Source organism: Chelon labrosus (assembly GCF_963514085.1).
Source record: "Chelon labrosus genome assembly, chromosome: 1".
NCBI classification, from domain to species: domain Eukaryota; kingdom Metazoa; phylum Chordata; class Actinopteri; order Mugiliformes; family Mugilidae; genus Chelon; species Chelon labrosus.
In genome coordinates, this window is record NC_140337.1 from 16,776,625 (window position 1) to 16,795,585 (window position 18,961).

Sequence of the window (18,961 nt, forward strand, 5' to 3'; positions counted from 1 at the left end):
CTTCATTTAAGTCCATTATATTTTTTTTTGCATGGCTGCGCAACAGCATGTTTAAATCCAAACACTATTTTACAAAATCTTTAATCTTTTTATCTTATCTTTTCAATAATAAGATAAATTTTATCTTTCACATTATAATTGCAGTTTTTTAATGGTTTTGATTTCTTTTATGTATTTTAAAACCTGTCTTACTTTGTACGGTCTCCTTGGGTGTTTTGAAAGGCGCCTATACATAAAATGTATTATTATTATTATTATCATTATTACTACACTCGGGTGTGCACTGTCCAGAGACAACAAACCATTGTGTATTATACCAGTGTGTCCTCCATTTTTCCCTGACACTTAAAACACAGTTCACAGGCAAATGTGAGAATAACAGGAGACAAACACAAACCGTATTTAACATGATCTAGATTTATTCTCAAGGCCAGGTACAGACATTATCACATTGTACAATGTAAAGAACAATATTACAGTAATAAATACATTTTACACCAGTAGAGAACTTACTTACAGGCACTAGTTACACTGAAGCAGGCACTAGCTGTTTTTGTTTTTTCCTATACAGTGTCATACAACAGTAGCCGAGGAGCTAGTCCTTCTTCCGACTTCAGAGCATGTTGTGGAAAGATAATCAAGCACAGCTCGAGTAGATTGGTTTATACTTGAAGCTTCTTCTCAAATACAGCTCTGAGACGCCACTACTATAAAGTACCGGGGATTTGCTGCCTATCAGAGGCAAATTCAAGTGTTTTTCTTATCACTGAAGTGTGGAAATGAATCATGGAAGGCGTGTTTTGCATTCGTTTGCTCCATTTCAGTAGTGCTTGCTCCCTCTTTCAAGGGTTTCTAAATGGACGTCACTATCGCTACATAAAAAGCTGTCTAGATCTAGTCGTTGTGTGCTCTCACACCGTCGACTCTAAAGCCTGACCATTACGTATTACGTGTTTGTCGTTGCTGTGTTGCTAAGTTGCACCGGATGTTTCTGCACAAGGCCAGGCAACAACTAGTTTCTAGGATTTGTTCATTGTTTGGCTTGCTTTATGACGGCTGTATATGTAATTGATACTACCTTGGCTCCACAGTACTAACATTGTGACATTGTTCATTCACAGTTTGAATGAAGATTATTTTCATGCCTTTGATGGTGATGAGTGTTTTTGACGTGTGACTTAAAAATAAATAAAAGAAGCATCTATTCGGCTGAATACAGACATAAACACCTTGAAAAAGAGGTCATGCATGAATAAAGGGAATCTTGGTCAAGAATCGGACGGGACGTGGGCGGTCGCTGTCAGGGATGAGCAACACTGCAGGATCTCCACTGAGCACAGGTAAACAAGTAAAACCCTACGAATGATACAAGTATGCAGGACTCTGTAACGGCATGGCTTCACTAACTTTAAAAAATGGCGCCCCCGTCAGGTAAGGGTTTGAACTACACAGTCATCACCCACTGACACATACACAAACACACAGTCAGCACAGGCTTGTGACAACACACACACACACACACACTCACACATTTACTACCCGACACAGAAAACAAGAAAACAAACGGTCATAACCAGGTTAATTTAAACATCTCTCTTTTCTGACAGATATTTTTTTTTGTTTACAGTATTTACAACGCAGAGTTACATGTGCAGCATTAAACGGCAGCTTTACACCGTGTGTGCGTGTGTTTTGTGTGTGTGTGTGTGTGTGTGTGTTCCTCAGACCTCCACGGCGGGATCTGAACCCAGCCCCTGAGCCTGCAGCGCCTCCTCCCTCTTCATCTTCGGCTTCTCCGTCCGCGTGTGCCACACCAGCACCTGCACAGACAACACACAATGAATGAATGAATGAATCAACACAAAATCAAATACGAAACTTTGTGCAGAATCACACTAACAGCTAATTTGCAACTGTTTGTGCGCCGTTAGAAATTCAAATTAAAATATTTCACTCATGTGTCTTCATCTAAATAATAATAAATGACAAAGGCATTCAACCATCTTCTCATAATAACATATTTTAACATAAATTCCAAGAATGAAAAAAAACATTTCAAACTTTAACTTTTACCTAATGACAGACACAAAAGTTAAGGTCCATGCAGCGTAGAGCTAATTAAGACAGATGTTGTCCACTATATTCTGCCATTAGAATGATAATTGTAACCCTTAATGGTCCCGCAATGGGGAAATGTCATCCATTTGTTCACACCGTAATGTGTACAGTTGGAGCAGTGGGATGCAGCCTCTAAGGCAGGGGTGTCAAACTGATCCGTGAAAGGGCCGCTGTGGCTGCAGGTTTTCATTCCAACCATGCAGCACCCATGCAGTGGGTGTGGCTGGCAAGTTTTTGTTCCAATCAAGCAAGAGGACGCCTGAAATGACTGCGTGAAGGCAGTTCAGTTGATTGATTGAGCCAAGTCAGCTGTGCTGCTGCATGGTTGGAATGAAAACCTGCAGCCACAGCCATGGACGTATATAGATAGATGCGACATTGAGCGCTGCCGTCGACTAGAGCGGCGTGCCTACAGGGCGGCCATCTTGGAACAGGGCCACTCGCTCCTACAGTGCATTACATCTATGGAGGAACGGGGTTTCTACACAATAAAAGTGATCATAAATCGCTCAGTTGAAGTCCGGCATCTTTTCTTTACAATCCTCTGTCAGAAGCTAGTCTGCTGATAACATTAAGTAAAAATTGTATTTGGGTAGTAAAACCATATTTTTATCATAGCTACATGTGTGACGTTTTTAACAGTTCAATACGTTTTGAAATCGGTCCAAAATTCAGCGAATAATTCTACTTTGAGATTGAGGAGTACCTCTTTCCTTCGTATGTTCATGCACCGCTGCCTCTGCTAGCCCTGTACCAAGATGGCGTCGCTTTAGGCACGTCCCTCCACAGTCAATGTCGCGTCTATCTATATATGTCTATGGCCACAGCGGCCCTTTCGCGAATCAGTCTAAGGACTGCACCCGGGGAGCAACTTGGGGTTTGGGTGCTTGCTCGGGGCACCTCAGCCGTGCTTGCTCGGGGCACCTCAGCCACAGCTTGGTTCGTCTATGGCTAATCCACAGCTACCCAAAAGCTATGCGCCCAACGTGGGGCTCGAACCCACGACCCTGAGATTAAGAGTCTCATGCTCTACCGACTGAGCTAGCCGGGCTACTGACATAGGCACAGGAAAACAGCGTTGCCATAGTATCCATTAACATCTGCTCGAGAGAGTATTTGTTGAAATTTGTTGAATGAAAATGTAACTGTCCAAAGACTGACACGGCTCTCACTGCTCTAAAGTCTGAAAGCTGGCAGATGTTCTTTGTTGAGGTTCTCATGGTGTGCTGCTGAGGTGCAGTTTCATTTTTACAAAGCGTCTTATTAGGTCTCCCACTTTTGACAATCTGTCCTAATGGGGGCGGTTTACTATGGTTGAGAGTAAAGTCCAGAAAAACAGCGTCCTTTCGTGGTATGTAGTGGGAAATTTTCTGAGAAGTCTGAGAAGAAGGAAAATGTGGATATTTCACACAACCTCATCTTGTCATTACAGCTCATTACAGTCCTACTTTCCACCCTAAACACACATCAGTGACCCTAAAGTCATCTTTCTGGCTTCATAACTACTTTTCATTGTCTCTCCTTAACACACACAAACACACACTCGTACTTTAGAGCAGTTGTCCGCTTTGGGCTCCAGCTCATCCATCGTAACCAGTCCCTGAAGGAAGCTGCTCTCCAAGAAGCCCATCGGTGCCTCGCCGTCGAAACAAGCCTCAGGGTTGGCCAGGACCAGTTTGAGGGACACAGCGAAGCCAGCCATGTCCATTGGGAAGGGGCGACTGGGACGCCAGCCGGTATGGAAGCGAACAACCTGAAACAGATTAATATTTCCAGTATTTTAATATGTACAGATTTAACTGAAGTCACTTCCCTTAAACACTGGAAAGGAATATTAGGGTTGGATGTTTTTAGGTATATCTAAAACTTTTACACCATCTTTTTCTTGAGAGGTTAGTAAGAAAATAATAAATAAAATAAGTACTATGTTGTTTGATACTAATTTGGAATAGAGAAGCATTATTTTTATACTCCTTCGTGCATCATTAATCTTGAAAGCAGTGTTTGGACCAGTGACACATTCACTTCCCTTTTTCGGGGAGTTTGTGCAGTTTTCATGACTGTAACTTGATGACAAATGAGATATTTTCATTAGGACAAAGAAAAATACATCAGCTGGGGAAGATTGTCAGATGTGGTTAAAAGCTCGGGAAAACTTTACATTCAGTTTTTGTCTTACTACATCATAGACACATCTGTTGCATCATAATACATTTATCTGAAGTGCAGAACTAATTATCTGAAGTGTAGAACTAGGAAAACAACAAAATCTATGTGCTTCCCTGAGGTACAACTCAGGTTTTTCAGGATTATCAAGCTTGAACCGTTTACTTTAGATCCACAAGCATCGGTTTACCTTTCCTCCTTCAACCACAGGCCTCTCATATTTCATCCCTCCAACCAGCCCCACGGGCCACACTGAAACCCGCTGGGTACTCCTCATCTAGGACAAGACACGAGAACATTAGAATGTAGACATTTCTGAGAATAATAATAAAAAAGAAGACATTCACACTACAATAATCACCTCCTCAAATATCTGCAGGCTGTACGTGTTGTCGTCATCAGCAAAGTAAACCACTCCCTGCTGGTTGTCTCCTCCTGGCTGAGCCCTTCTGTCCTCTCTAAGCCATCGCAGTCCCTCGTTTCTCTGCTCTACTCCACGTGGCTTCAGCCAGCTGGGGTCACCCTAAGGTGGAGAAATGAGCATCCAGACTGAACATTTTGAAAAGTGCTCGCGTTCATATTCAAATGAGGGAAAGAAAATGAAGTAAATTACATGAAATAGGTAAACCAGAATGTCAAACCAATTATCTCTACCCACCTCCTGTAGTTTGCGGTCCTTGGCTGTGGGCATGTGTAGGTGCGTATAGGTCAGGCCACTCTTCATCAGGAGGTCGCTCACCAGAGGCGTCTTGTGTGGCGAGTCCTCCACCACGATCCAGTGGAGCTGAGGAACGTGGAGGAAGGTCTGCGCCAGACGAGTCAGCTCAGCTTTCTGCACCAGCCTGTGCAGAGACAATGAGAGATGGAGATGAATGAACACGGGAAGTAACAAGGGAGGTGTGGGACAGTGCGAAGGGATCGGAGCCAAGGGAAGGCTACCTCGCGTATGTCGGAGTGATGACAAATATGGTGGGCAGAAGGGGCTTGGCTGGCTGTTTCTGGGGCTGTTTCGTCGCCTCTGACTTTCTCATCTGCTCCTGGAGGCGGTGCAGCTCCCCCCGCAGCCGGGATATGGTGCGGGTGTTAGGCAAGTCGTGCTCCGTGCAGTCACAGCGCTGGCCTTCACGACATTAAGGACAAAACAGACGGTTTAACGTATAAAAACCAAAGAACTGTTCACAATTGTACATTTTGATCTGGCTACATTAAAGTCAGTTTTGCAAATACATCTTTTAATTTACGTATTGTATTCAGAGAGTATACCGGAAACACGGCTTCATATTTGACTGTGAGTGGGGATCTGAAACTGAAATTATCACTCAGAGGGAGTTCACTTCTGTCGATTCAGCTTTAACTAGATTCCTTCTGATGTCTCTGGTTTTGACGGGTCAACTCTTGTTCGAGGCGGCTGTGTGCTTGGACCCTTACCCAGCTGCATCAATGCATAGACGAGGCCCAGGAGGGAGACCATGAAGTAGAGCACGAACACAGTCTTCAGCTTCAGCTTCATCCTCGTTGCCATGGCACCCTGACAAGCTGAGAGGGTGGCAAATATTTGACAGAGAAAATATTATTATTATTATTCTTTTTTTTTAATTCGTCACCTTTCTCTTGTGTTGGCAGAGACTGTAACTTAGAAACTAAGTAAATTATAAAAGATGTGCTCCAAAATTAAGATTGACAACACTTAGCTAGCTAACTAGCTAACAGGGATAGTAGCCTTATTTAACAATACCACCGCTAAACTTTATTTAAAAAAAAAAGGATAATTGTGAAAAAGGTTGTAGTCCCAAGTTTCTGTGCGCAATTCCCAAGAAGGTCAAATAATATAAACATACATTTTTTTCCATAATAGAGCTAGTGCTCGCTAACATACAGTGTGTTAGCCGTAGAAACTGAAAACAAGCTAAGCTATATTTTTACTTCTCTTACCAGCGGCGGGAAAAATAAAACGGAAGACAAGGAACGGTTGAGTCGAGCGACGAGTTTAAAGCTTCATGTCATCTTGGAGAGATGTGAGCAAAGGCACCTCAGGGCATCACAACAGCCATTCATTCGGCCGGGCTAGGACATTTTTTATTTTTTTCTCTTTTGCAGCAATGTACCAACAACTTCCGGTTTCGGTGTAACGCAATAAAGCGTCCCCGCATAAACAACAGCTCGCAAAGACAAACGGTTCCACAACTCTAAAAGGTGAATATGAACTAAAAATTTAAACTCTTTGTTGTATGAGAAGACATGGACGTAATATTGTGGAAGCTATTTACACAAATAAATAAATAAATAAATAAAAATGCTGAAAAATCGACAAAAAGTTTAATTTAGACATGAGTTTGACTTCTATCATGGGCAAGATTATGAAAGTCTGAATTAACAGCTTTAGTTTTTAGTCTTTTTAATTTATTTTTTTTACTTCATTTTCCAGACTGAAAATTATTTTTGTGTATAAACCACAATTCAGGGACTCATTCTGATTCTCCCTGTGTCTGCGTGGGTTCACTCCGGGTACTCCAGCTTCCTCCCACCGTCCAAAGACATGCTCATTAGGTTAATTGGTGATCCTAAATTGGTGTAAGTGTGAATGGTTGTCTGTCTCTCTGTGTTAGCCCTGCGATAAACCGGCGATCTGTCCAGGGTGTACCCCGCCTCTCGCCTGATGACAGCTGGGATAGGCTCCAGCAGACCCCTCGACCCTCCAGAGGACAAGCGGTTACAGAAGATGAATGAATGAACCTCAATTCAACATTTAAAATAGCTCATCCCTCCTTCCTCCTCATCTTTTTCTATCTCTACCTTGAAGCAGCTGTGTCCCACCCCCCCATATGAGCTGGGTTCTGCTCAAGGTTTCTTCCTGTTAAATATCAGTGGTTGCTCTGGAGGTTTCAGGCCGGGTTTTGTAAAGCGTCTGGATAGATTATTTGTATCGTTACTGACAGAAAACCGACCCAAAAAACCCCAAAAGAAGCATCTCTTGAAAAGTCAAACAACTTTCCTTTATTTGTAACATACAAATAAAACACTGACAAGGCAGAATGACTTAGTTTTCCCTTTCATTGTCATTTATGGACAGGACTGTAACACTCACTCTCAAACATGGGAGTTTCTTTTAATATTTAACATCATGTTTAAAAAAGTGTTTAACCTGTAAAAGGCCAAGAAATGAAGATGGATCCACAACAGCTTATATATATTATATACACATAGAGAAAAGACCAAAGAGAAGGATCTGTACTTGTGTGAGGGTACGCAACCACTTTTCTAAAATAACTGACCTTAAAATAAACTGGTTAGGTTTAGGCTCATTTTCCAACTCATGATATTCCCACAAAATTATTATTTTTTTTTTTACTTCCAGTGAGCCTATTTTATTTTTTATTTTTTGTCGTTTTAGACACAGGCCGCCTGTCTGCAGTGAATAAAAACCACGTAGCACAGATCTAGAGTCACCTCAAAATCCACTTTCATGCAATGTCACATTTATTAAGAAGTCTACGAGCTATTTGTTTTAATGCAACGCATCATTAAAAAACAGTGTTGTTACTCTTCTGGCTGTGTTTTAAAGTAAAACTGTATTAAACAAGTTTTTTTTTGTTTGTTTAAGCATGATGGTACGACTCACACACACAAACAAAACAAAACACTGACTCCAGATCAGAGCTGTGGTTTGATTCAATCCAGGCAACAACAAACCAACAACATGGCTGTTAAGTAAAACCGATGAGGTTTGATTATGTTCGATTAACCTGAGAGAGAGAGAGACTGTAAGTCGATTGATCTACTACCACTATTTACAACATCCTCTTTTTTTTTTTTTATTGTAATCTATGAAGTACAAAAAAAAAAAGAAATGGATTTACTGCACTAATAAGAAGGTAGTCTAGTCCTAAAACAAGCAATATATTTAACTGTTGTTCAGAGCTCCAACAAGCAGGAAACACAGATACACCTCCAAGGTTATTTTTTTTGTTTTCTTCTTCCTCCTTTTCTTTTCTCAACCTCATCTCTACCCAGTCTGGAAACAACCAGGAACCTTTTCACACCAGGATCCTCCTTCGCTTGTGTAACACACACACAGAGATTACTTCTGTCTACTTCACATTTCCGTCTCCCGTTTCACATGCTTTGATTAATCCGTACGAAACCTCAACTCCAGCCTCGATACGACCGGATTCAAAACGACTCAGTATGTACCTATATTTTTTTTAAAAAAAAGCCCTCACAGTCACGCTACTGAAACACGCCACCAGCCCGCAAGGGAAATCTGAATACACACCCCCTCGACTACAGTCCTGGAATTAAAGGGGTTTCTGGTGGTTTCTAGATCGGGCCTTAAACACAGCCGGCTCGAAACTATCCAAAAACACCCTGAAGGTTTTGTAAACAGATGTGGAATCATCACGGTCAGTGTGGTTACAGCAGCCTTTATTTGTCGACTATTGATGTGATATCTAAAAAAAAAAAAAGTGGAAATTAACATTATTCTGAACCGATTATTATGAGCAGCAGATGAACAAAACAGAAAAAAAAGACTTTGCCTAAATCTGCATTAACTTTAAAGGCCATGCCGTTCCAGCTTTTGCATACTTCTGATCATTCACTGGAGATTTGTATGGAATATTAAAGTAATGCTATTAGATCCATGTGAGGATTTTAGAGACTGAGAAGCTGCATTGTTGTTGTGCAATCCTGATTAAGACTATGTTTTTTTTTTTTCTTCTTTTGCAAAACATTTTTAAATGTCGTCATGCATGCCAACCAGAGGGCTAGGGGGGGAGTAAAGAGGACTAACAACTGTAAAAACAACTTTCTTTCCTCAGTGCTTTGCCATCACTTTCATTCATGCATTCATTCATCCATCTGTTCCGTACGCCGAGTTAAAACCGCATTCATCGGCTCCGAGCGGCCATGTAACGAAGTGGCGACTTCTACCGATCCTCATCCACTTAAAAATCAATATGATTCGCTCGTGCTAACAAAATATGTGAGAGACGGGATGGAGGACGGTTCTAGTAGTTTTTTTGTTTTAAAACGTGGCTAAAAGTGGCGGCGACTTCGACTCGTTTGTCATCGGTACCTCTTGGAAAGCAAGAGCGAAGAGCAATGCAGCTTCACAAAGGTGGTTGACGGTGGGAGCAGCGTGAAAGAAGGAAAGAAAGAAAGAAAGAAAGGGGGTCTGCTGTGATCACCTGGCGACGAGAGAAAAGGACTGAAGCACGGGAAATGTAGTTTCAGTCGGCAAATCCATCGTTTGCGTCTTAACGCACGAAAGCAAAAGCAAAGACATCGGAAAGGAAGCAGAAATGATGCATTTTCACAAACTATCTTCAGTAAACAGAAAGCTGGTTAAGATTACAACATGCACTTAAGTGATGAGGAAATACAGCAGGGCTTTAAAGCGGTTTAACGTCTGGATGAGCACGAGGGTTATTTATTTATTTTTTTTAGCAGATTTACAGCAACTAAATTATTATTATTTCTATTTTTTTTTTTTAACTGGGAGAAAAGAGACTCATCAAAGAAAAAAAGGCAACAACTTGGACAGCTCATATCATGAGATATAAAACATTAAAATCAGGGGAGACGTCTGTACAGTTAGGTATCACTTGAGGAGATGAGTAGAGCTGATTGTGTCCTGTAATCACGAGTAGTTGTAGTTAAAAAAACAAAAAAAACTAGCTGTGGCGCTTTTGTTAGATTATAAGAAAGTCATATGAGCACATAACTTGAGTTATAATTGATAACGCTACAGCAGCGCCGTTTTTAAGCGGAGCTGAAACGTTCAGCCTCATCCTGGGAACCCGGTTTAAGAGAAACAAGGGAGCAGTCTCCGTCTTTCCCCAGAAGACGAGGAACTTTTGGAGGTACCGCAGGAACCAAGGTCTAAAATAAGCTCCAGCACAACTATTTTACACCGTTTAAAGTTTCTTCTCAGGGGTAGTACTTGTTTAAAAGTACAGGAACTGTAAGGAGTGCTGAACATGAAGTACATGCAGCATTTTGAGCCCAGTAGCTTACATTAAGCCTGGTTGTAAACTCCGTGATGAGTCCATGTGCAGAGTATTAAATCTTAAACACTTCAGTATTACCACTTTACACAACAGATCCTTTCAGATCTTTCAGAAAAACTAAAAGGTTTTTGGGTTATTTGGGTGAAAATGTGGCTCAAGTGTCAACGAACCCAAGGCCAGCGGCTAATTTAACAACCTGTAGCAGCAGTTTAAGAAGCGGTGAAGAACTGATTGAACACAGAACAGATCGGGATGGGATGAGGTCGACTGCAGTGGTAGAGAACATCAGCATATGCCTTAGCTTTTTCTTTGACTGGGAACTACGAATTGTCGTTAACAGGGATACGAGTGGGGAAGAGGTGTGGCTTGGACGTTGGACCAAGAAGTTGGACAAAACAAAACAAAACAGGAGCTATGTGTGAAAGCTCACACTGCATACCGCTTCTGTTGCAGGAATACACACAGAAAACAAAAAAAAAAACACGCAATCCATTATGCAACATCAATATCTGCAGCCGGGTATTCCACCATCGGTTAATTCTTTTTAACAGCGCCTTACGGGGCCGTTCAAACTCAAAACGCTCGCGGAATAGCAGGCAGCTCAAGCTTTCACACACAGCCATGAAAGTTGCTGGCTTTTTTTTTTTTTTTCTTCTCCTTTTCCTTTTTCTTTTTTTAAACCAATCACGTGGCGGCGGTGAAGCCGATCAGTGGCAGCAGCCCCCGCAGTGGCCGCCCCCGTGGGTGTGCCCCGCCGAGGCCTCGCCGTGTTTGGTCCGCCGGCTGAGGATCTCGTAAGAACAGTCGTCGCCGCAGCAGCCGGACATGCTCGGTGAAGTCTCGTCGATCTCGAACCTGGAGACGAGAGGAGGAAGAGGAGAGAAGAGGAGAGGGAGCTCGGTCAGGAGGTCGGGTTTCAGGTTGATAAAGATCTGAGAGCTTTCTGCGCGAACGCTCGCAGACTTTGCGCAGAGATAAAACTTATAATGCACATTACCGTCTCCCAGCGACTCAAGTCAAGGAGAAAATGAAAGCTGATTAAATCGGGCAGCGCCCACCACGTCTCCGTCTCCTCAAGCAGAAGTGATCAACCGAACCTTCCTCATTATTACGACAAAACCATCTCATGATATTGAAGCAGTTTCATTATGAGATGGTGACTTTCATGAGAAGAGGAGTCGTAATCACAAGATAAAGGCGTGTTTTTTGAATGCAACGTACTTTCAGAATTTCACAGGAAGTCGATGAACGAAAACAAGTTTACTAGTGTCGTTGTTGAAATAATCTGCTTTCATATCCCTCATCTTAAGACCTGGTAGTTCATTTCAGTCTCCAATGGATATTTGAGACACTTTATAAACTACAGAGCTGAAACCTGTTGCGCTCTGTGTGAGGAACATCCAGGCCTTTCCAGCGGTACATCACCGGTCGCTCTGCATTTTCAAATAGGGACGATAACTCACCGGCCACATTTTATGGGAGCAGGGGAGGTGAATAGTCTAAAAACATTCATATGTGATGGTTCTAAGTGGATATCTTATGTCGTTTCATCCACACGTACAACATTTAAACCACAGAGCAGTATTGTGGACACTGGGACTCACTACGTCTGTTTGTATTTAAAATTCATAGTACGACAGGTGATAGTAGAGGGAGCTTTACTCAGAATGGGAAATTTGATTGACATTTTGGTCAGGAGCAACATGTATAGCAAGCAGTTATTGTATTTGTTCCACAGTAGAGATGGATGTTGAGGGTAAAAGAAGAATGAAGAGAGTTATTTTTTTTTTTTTAATTAAATAAAGCACACATTTCTAACTTGGATGTATGCACATGCAGCTGAATCAAGTTGTCCAGCTCAGATTACATGCTGCTCCTGATAAAATAATCACCATCATCAGTCGACCTCTTTGCCTTGCATTCTGCAGGGATCCTAGTTTACATAATGTTTTTCTGTTGCTAGCAGGGTTTTCATGTGTAGGGCATCAAGTAAAGTGTATGACAAACTACAGGTGGGTCGCTTTTGGGAATTTGAGGAAATGCAGCACTTCAAATAGATGAATATGTCCTAAAAGGGTTTACGTTGAGGATATTTTGAAAACTGTCATTTCTGAATGTGATCTTTGATTGTTTTAATACTGCCATAAAAGGTAAACAACCTTCTGGTTCACTATATGTTAGCTACAAGCTTTAATTAGCTTTGTAATTGTGTTAGTTGCTGTTGCAGCAATGATTTGAAGCTGTCAAAGTCCAGTTGTCCACTACAAAGGACAGTCTATACATAACTAATGTTAAATGTTTTTGAAAATACATCTTGTGTCTCTTCAGGACACCACACCAACACTGAGTTAGGCCTTTAAGTCCTGGATTCAACACGGTGTTAGAAACGTTGCTTTGAGCTTCAGCTCCATGTCGACCTGATTGAATTTTGATTTTTCCTTCAGCTTCACGCCGAGAACGTCCTGTTCTAGCACAAATATGTTTTATTAGATTCAGATCTGATGGCTGTTCATTAAACCGGTCTCTGAGACAACTTTTGCTTTGTTAAATGGTGCGTTTAAGGGCTGGGGCGACGTGGCAACAAGAGATTGTGGACTTTAAATGATATTCAGTTGAGTTGTAAGCAATGAAAGTCGACTTGAAGTGGGAATGTACCAAGCTGAACTTATCACTACTTTGAAAATACAATGCAAACACAGTTTCCAAAATGTTTACTAGAAGGAAACACAGTCTACAAGTTTGGTTCTTACCACATTCACCATCCTGTATTTTTAATTAGAAGGTAATTTGTGTCGACCTGATTGAATTTTGATTTTTCCTTCAGCTTCACGCTGAGAACGTCCTGTTCTAGCACAAATATGTTTTATTAGATTCAGATCTGATGGCTGTTCATTAAACCGGTCTCTGAGACAACTTTTGCTTTGTTAAACGGTGCGTTTAAGGGCTGGTACGACGTGGCAACAAGAGATTGTGGACTTTAAATGATATTCAGTTGAGTTGTAAGCAATGAAAGTCGACTTGAAGTGGGAATGTACCAAGCTGAACTTATCACTACTTTGAAAATACAATGCAAACACAGTTTCCAAAATGTTTACTAGAAGGAAACACAGTCTACAAGTTTGGTTCTTACCACATTCACCATCCTGTATTTTTAATTAGAAGGTAATTTGTGGCCTAAAATGCATCAACACACTACTTGGATTGTAACGTATGAATTAAAGCCATGACTGACCGGGATTAAGGGCCCAAAGTGCACCATGAAAACATTCCTGACACTAATACACCATCGCCAACACCAGCTAGTGTCTTGATTGTGTTTCTGTTCATGGCTGACAGAAGAGAAACCGTCTTCTACTCTTGCTGCTCCGTCTGTTTCAACGTCGTGGACGCTTTTGTGCTCAGCGAAGCCGTCGAGTCGCCCCTATAGCCTTTCTCCGAGCTCCAACTAGTCTGGTTTTTCTCCTCTGGCCGCTCTCGTCAAACAACTTCCACAGATCTGCCCGCTCAGTGCGTGTTTGCGATTTTTACACCGTCCTGAGTAAACGCCGGGGACTGCGGCGAGTGAAAATCCATTACATGAACAAGCAAGAGTTCCTAATAGAGCGCTCGGTGAGTGCAACTCTCTGAAGGCAAATCAGGACAGTAGAAATTCACAGTAAAAGGCGGAGACTAGAATACGTATCTACCTTGGATGCGAGAAAACTTCCCTCTCCATATTTAGATGTTGGTAAAGACAGTGTACTCACTGTAAAGCTTCTCTGAAGAACTGGTAAGCCCCGTGGTTGTGTTTGAAAACTGTCAGCATCACTTTCTTCATCTGCGTACTGGACAGACAAAGACACACAAAGACACACTTAGTTTCACACGTCTCATGAATTATTGTGAATCCTTCGTCGCCGACAGCCACGTTATCTTGCCTGCAGTTTTCTTTTTAATGGGGTTTGTTGACACTAAGAAAAACACATACAATAAGAAAAAGTTGAGACTCGGGTGAAAGCATGTAGCGTAACGACCCAAATGGAAAGGAAACACCTTTCAGGCTTTATTTCAGGTGTACCTCAAGAGTCTCTGTAGTTTTTACCTGTTGGCGATGAGCTGTAGTATCTGGATGAGGAACTTGCCGAGCCCTTTCCTCCGCACTTTGCTCTCTAACTGCACCTCGTAGCTGCCGAGACAAGAAAAGCAGCGAAACTTAAAAAAAAACCAACAACAACAACAACGTAAAAGTACCTCGTTCAAACGTACGAACGAGCTCCTCACCAATATAAAACCTCCTCGCCGCACTCCACGTCAAACCGGAAGTGGGAGAAAGCCAGCGGGGAGGAGTCGGAGTCGCGGGCCAGCAGGTACCACGCCCTCTCGTCGTTCATCTCCTCCCTCTTTTCCCGCTCCTTCCATCCCCACTCGCTCTGCTCGTACCTGCAACGGCAGCAGAAAGAGAAACTCAAACTCGAGCAAGGCGAGAGAAGGTAATTTGCATTAATTAATTCCACTCGTTGCACCGCCTCTGCTCTCTTTTGCACAGACTTCCACACTCCTAATAGGTCAGCCTGTTGCTGGACCACACTCCTAAACCACATCGCAAGTTCTTACAGCGTCTGCATGTTGGCTCTGGTGAGTTCGAAGGCCCACTCCACAGACAGCGGGTTGAGGGAGGTCACTCTCTTACACTCTATCTGCAGGTTCAGCCTGGACGGGGAGACAAAGTTGACAAGGTCAGCACAATCGACGAGACTGTGTGTGTGTGTTTAAATCAAATGTACTTTATGAAACGCTGAACAACTGTCTTTGTAGGCGTAGAAGGCGGAGCGGTGCGTACCCGTTTCTGTCGTACTTTTTGAAGGCCGGGAAGGCAGCCAGCGGGTCGTCGAGCTGCGAGAGGAAGGGGCAAAAAATTAAGACTTTCAGAACACAAATACATCAACGGTTTACTGCGAAACCAAAGCGCTTTTTTAAAAGCGTCTCTTCCAGGCTCAAGCACCCGAACAGCGCAAATGGAGCCGAGACGGGCAGGAAAACGGCAGAGCTATTAGTGTTATAGCTGTATTAGTCATTAGTCAAGCATGCACCAAGTCAAACGCTCCCTCGGTCGTGTGAATACAGACAGACAATCTCTAATTTAAGCAGGCTGCTCTTTTTGGACACATTATGACACATTTGGCCCTGGGTGCAGACACTTAAGAGTCCTAGCCATGTGTCTGGTGGGTCTTTTAAATAATGCCACTCTTTTTTCATTTTAAGGCAAAAAAAAAAAAAGAGAAACTAGTCAAGATTCATTAGAGTAGCCAAGAGCATAAACAAAAAAATGTTTCCTTAGGAGGATTTCTCACATTCCTCCTCTGCTGGCACACGAACAAAGGAGAGGGGTGGGAGAGAGAGAGAGAACAGCATGCAACACAAGAGTGCCCCATTTTGGGACAAAGTGACACAGAAAGGTAATAAAGCCAGGCAGGCCCTGTTTAGAGCTTTGTTCCCCCTCCAGGCTTCAGTATGGTTTATTAATGCTCTAACCCACCTCTAAGCTGCGGGAGCTGCAAGTTTTCGGTGGGATTTAACGATGCCGATTAATTATGCATAAAGAAACATATGGGCGCCGTGTTTGGCTTTTCCTGTCGCGTGCATATCAATCGTGGGTGTAATTGGGGTTCAGGAGGGCATCCCCCGGCTTTCGGTGTCATCGCACGAGACCGCGGTCATTACTGTAACCGTGCCGTGTTCGGTGCGACCCAAAACGAACCCACGGTAGAGCCTGAAACGGCCTGTGGAAGGAGCGGCGAATGCTCCACCACACAACAAAGAGCGGGTTTATTTTTAACATCAATGAGACGCTATTATAACCCGACCAGAGTATTTGTCTTTTTGAGCGCAGTCAGGGAGCAGCCAGCGCCTCTGGTGAGTATGTGATTCACCGGGTTAATCTGATTTTTTATTTATTTTTTTTCTTATCTGAATTACCTTATTGGCCGCCTCCACTTTGGCACACACGGCGTCCATGGCCGCCCTCTCCTCAAGGCGCCGGGCTTTCTTCTCCTTTGCTCTGTTGGACTTCCTCTGGACACAGGAAACAAGGAGGAAATGAGCGTACTGGAAGGGTAGCAAACACTAAAAGACGACAGGTCGGGACAGCGTAACTTCATGTGACATTATCTCCCCCAAGAGACAAAGAAGTGTCATTATCCGTCCATTTAATTTGAGATTTTCGCACCTCTTCTGTCACTTGATCAATTTCCTTCTCTATTCTGCATGATCGACTATAACTGATCTTTTCATCTAGATACCCACTGAGGGGCTGTAAGAGTAATTTAGCATTCACTGGCTCGTGTTAGGTTCCTGGATCAATCTCAGCCTAATAACAGAGTGTAATCTCTGACGATGAAATAAAAAGGAATTACAGGATTTTGGTAGAAGAGCTTGGCTTGTCAGATAAAAACCTGGAGGTCGAGGTTTACAACTCAGGCCTCATGTCACGCACAGTTCTCGTTGCGGGCTGAATTTAAACCTAAAAGGAAGCGTGGATAATCATCTGCACCTAATTTAGCGGCCCTGTTTTGTATTGTAATAGTCAAACCCTTCAAATTAGGATTACCAGCACTAATAATAATAATTTAAAGCAGCAGGACGGCACAGACGTAATGACCCAAGAGCAGAACGAGGACATCCGGGACGATCAAAGCAAGGCAAACAAGTGGCGCAGCACAAATATTTTTTTTGTAGCTACGAGGAAAAACACGCCACTATTAATACCACGATCAGCAGCAGTGAGACGATAACAGCATTCCTTTCATCTGAGTGCCTTTGATAGCGATACTTTAATTCAGTCTCCTCCTGGCTTCCTGTCCAAAGCATCAGCAGCGCCGCAGCCACAAGTCTGACTGCATCGGAGAGATCACACACACTATTAAATAACTACTGGCTTAAAAACAGCGATCTATAGAGAAATTTGTTATTAGTGACTTCTATGTACTGCTGTAGTTATACCTTACACGCAGGAAAGACTGTTGGGGGGGAAGCCACATCTATTTACAACATGTTAATGAAGTTTATGGTGCAGACAAATGCAATAAACTATTTATTTTTTTTAAAAAAAGGGAGGAAGGGAGGGTAACTCAATTGCTTCCTTGCTGTGCTGAACAGAAGAGTTAACAATAATGAGGAAGGAATGCAAACATGTGCCAACTTTAGCCCAGACAGAGCATTAAGTCTGTACCAAGCACAGAGAGGCTGCAGACTGAGAAAACACGTGGATTGGTTTATCTGGAGTGAAAGTGGGGGATAAATTCAAGAGTGTGTGTGTGTGTGTGTGCAGGGGGGTTAGCTAGCTAGCTAGCTACCTAGCTAGGCCCGGTACACTGTTAACTACCCGACAAGCTTATATTTATTTACACCGAGTGGGAATAGACAGCAACTCCCCGGCCTGCTTGGATGCTAGAGATGTACACACACACATACATAGGTAATTAGCATTAAGAGCTAGCAGAGCCCCCCATGCTAATGTGGCATTCCTGAGAGGCTAGCGCGGCTAGCAGGCTAACAATGTCAGCACACCAGAAGTTAGCAGAGCTCAACGACAAGGACATTACGGTAATTACGATAGGAAAATGTAATTTGAAGGCAACGTGTGTGTGTGTGTGTGTGTGTGTGTGTGTGTGTGTGTGTTAAAAGCTAACGTTACAGTGCTATAAGGAGGCAGCTAACGCGGCTAGCCACCACCGTTTAGCTACATCCATCTCTCTTCCTTTCCCTCCCTCCCTGCTTCTTCTTCTTCTTCTTCTTTCTTTTCTCTCATCATCAGGAATTTACGAGCCCAACACATCCACCTTTCACTGTAACAGACACACACACACACACACACACACAGATATATTTAGCAAAACACACACAACTTACCCCCATTTTTCTTTTTTTTTTTTGTAGGTAGCTGTGTCGTACCGATCCCCCCGGAGAAATATACACCTCTATTGTCCCGGTGCCGTTGCTGAGTTATTAGCACCGTGACTACGGGCAGGCAGAGAGAGAGAGAGAGAGAGAGAGAGGGCGAGAGAGAGCGGGGCCAGATTAATATGACAATGATAGATAGTGTTGCTAACGAGGCTAGCTGGGTAGCAACACCGACCGAGGAGCAGCGGCTACGGCGCAAACTTGATTTAAACAACGTCAATTTTTTTTTAAGATTCCTCCGTGTGCCGGATTGGCGCCAAGACTGCGAGGCTGAATTTATTACAGCTCCTTCCTTCCTTCCTCCCTTCCTTCCTTCCTTCCTCCCTTGTCCTTTTCTTTCCTCTCCTCTCCGTCGCGTCCAACTGCGCTGCATTCACGTGTTCCGGCCTGACCTCGGACTTCTGAAACCTCCGAGTAGATTTAACGGCTACTCCAAAACTCACCGCGGGAAGTAAAAACTGCAACTTTTAGGAATATGTTTGTATATTTTGTGGGGTTATTTTACTTAATATATCTCTATTTTATTATTTTTATTTATTTATTTATTTATTTATTTATTACAGATCAGAGTCAACGCTACATTTCCTTCCGGTGGCATGGGGGTCCTTTAAGAATACAACAACGTATTGCATTTTTAAAATAAAAAAAAACGTAATTATCACAAAACAACTATCTAATATTAATGTTAATTAAAGCTAAACAGTGTGCGCTTTATTATGTTGTGTTTCTTC

At 42.7% G+C, this 18,961-nt stretch overlaps 2 protein-coding genes across 7 annotated transcripts; both read right to left on the minus strand.

The window, feature by feature from the left end:
* Nucleotides 1-379: 379 nt before the first annotated feature.
* Nucleotides 380-6,377, minus strand: b3gat3 (beta-1,3-glucuronyltransferase 3 (glucuronosyltransferase I)). Its single transcript, XM_084545138.1, has 8 exons — nucleotides 6,217-6,377; nucleotides 5,713-5,820; nucleotides 5,224-5,404; nucleotides 4,943-5,126; nucleotides 4,646-4,807; nucleotides 4,475-4,561; nucleotides 3,668-3,871; nucleotides 380-1,820 (listed from the first exon to the last, which is right to left on the minus strand). The coding sequence occupies exons 2-8, from the start codon at nucleotides 5,804-5,806 to the stop codon at nucleotides 1,722-1,724; spliced, it is 1,011 nt and encodes a 336-aa protein (XP_084401264.1). The 5' UTR covers nucleotides 5,807-5,820; nucleotides 6,217-6,377; the 3' UTR covers nucleotides 380-1,721.
* An 869-nt stretch (nucleotides 6,378-7,246) lies between these two features.
* naa40 (N-alpha-acetyltransferase 40, NatD catalytic subunit) lies at nucleotides 7,247-18,616 on the minus strand. Of its 6 annotated transcripts, none has more exons than XM_084547902.1 (9): nucleotides 18,406-18,616; nucleotides 18,180-18,287; nucleotides 16,248-16,343; nucleotides 15,112-15,164; nucleotides 14,886-14,981; nucleotides 14,553-14,711; nucleotides 14,374-14,457; nucleotides 14,039-14,116; nucleotides 7,247-11,147 (listed from the first exon to the last, which is right to left on the minus strand). In XM_084547902.1, exons 2-9 carry the CDS (start codon nucleotides 18,183-18,185, stop codon nucleotides 11,000-11,002), a joined length of 720 nt encoding a protein of 239 aa, XP_084404028.1. In that variant the 5' UTR covers nucleotides 18,186-18,287; nucleotides 18,406-18,616; the 3' UTR covers nucleotides 7,247-10,999. The 6 variants fall into 6 exon arrangements, 5 of the variants coding, with proteins under 5 accessions (XP_084404028.1, XP_084404026.1, XP_084404027.1 ...); XM_084547900.1 differs by lacking the exons at nucleotides 18,180-18,287; nucleotides 18,406-18,616 and adding exons at nucleotides 17,037-17,164; nucleotides 17,271-17,494; XR_014699157.1 differs by lacking the exons at nucleotides 18,180-18,287; nucleotides 18,406-18,616 and adding exons at nucleotides 14,210-14,242; nucleotides 17,037-17,499 and having other exon boundaries at nucleotides 11,123-11,147.
* Between the last annotated feature and the right edge of the window lie 345 nt (nucleotides 18,617-18,961).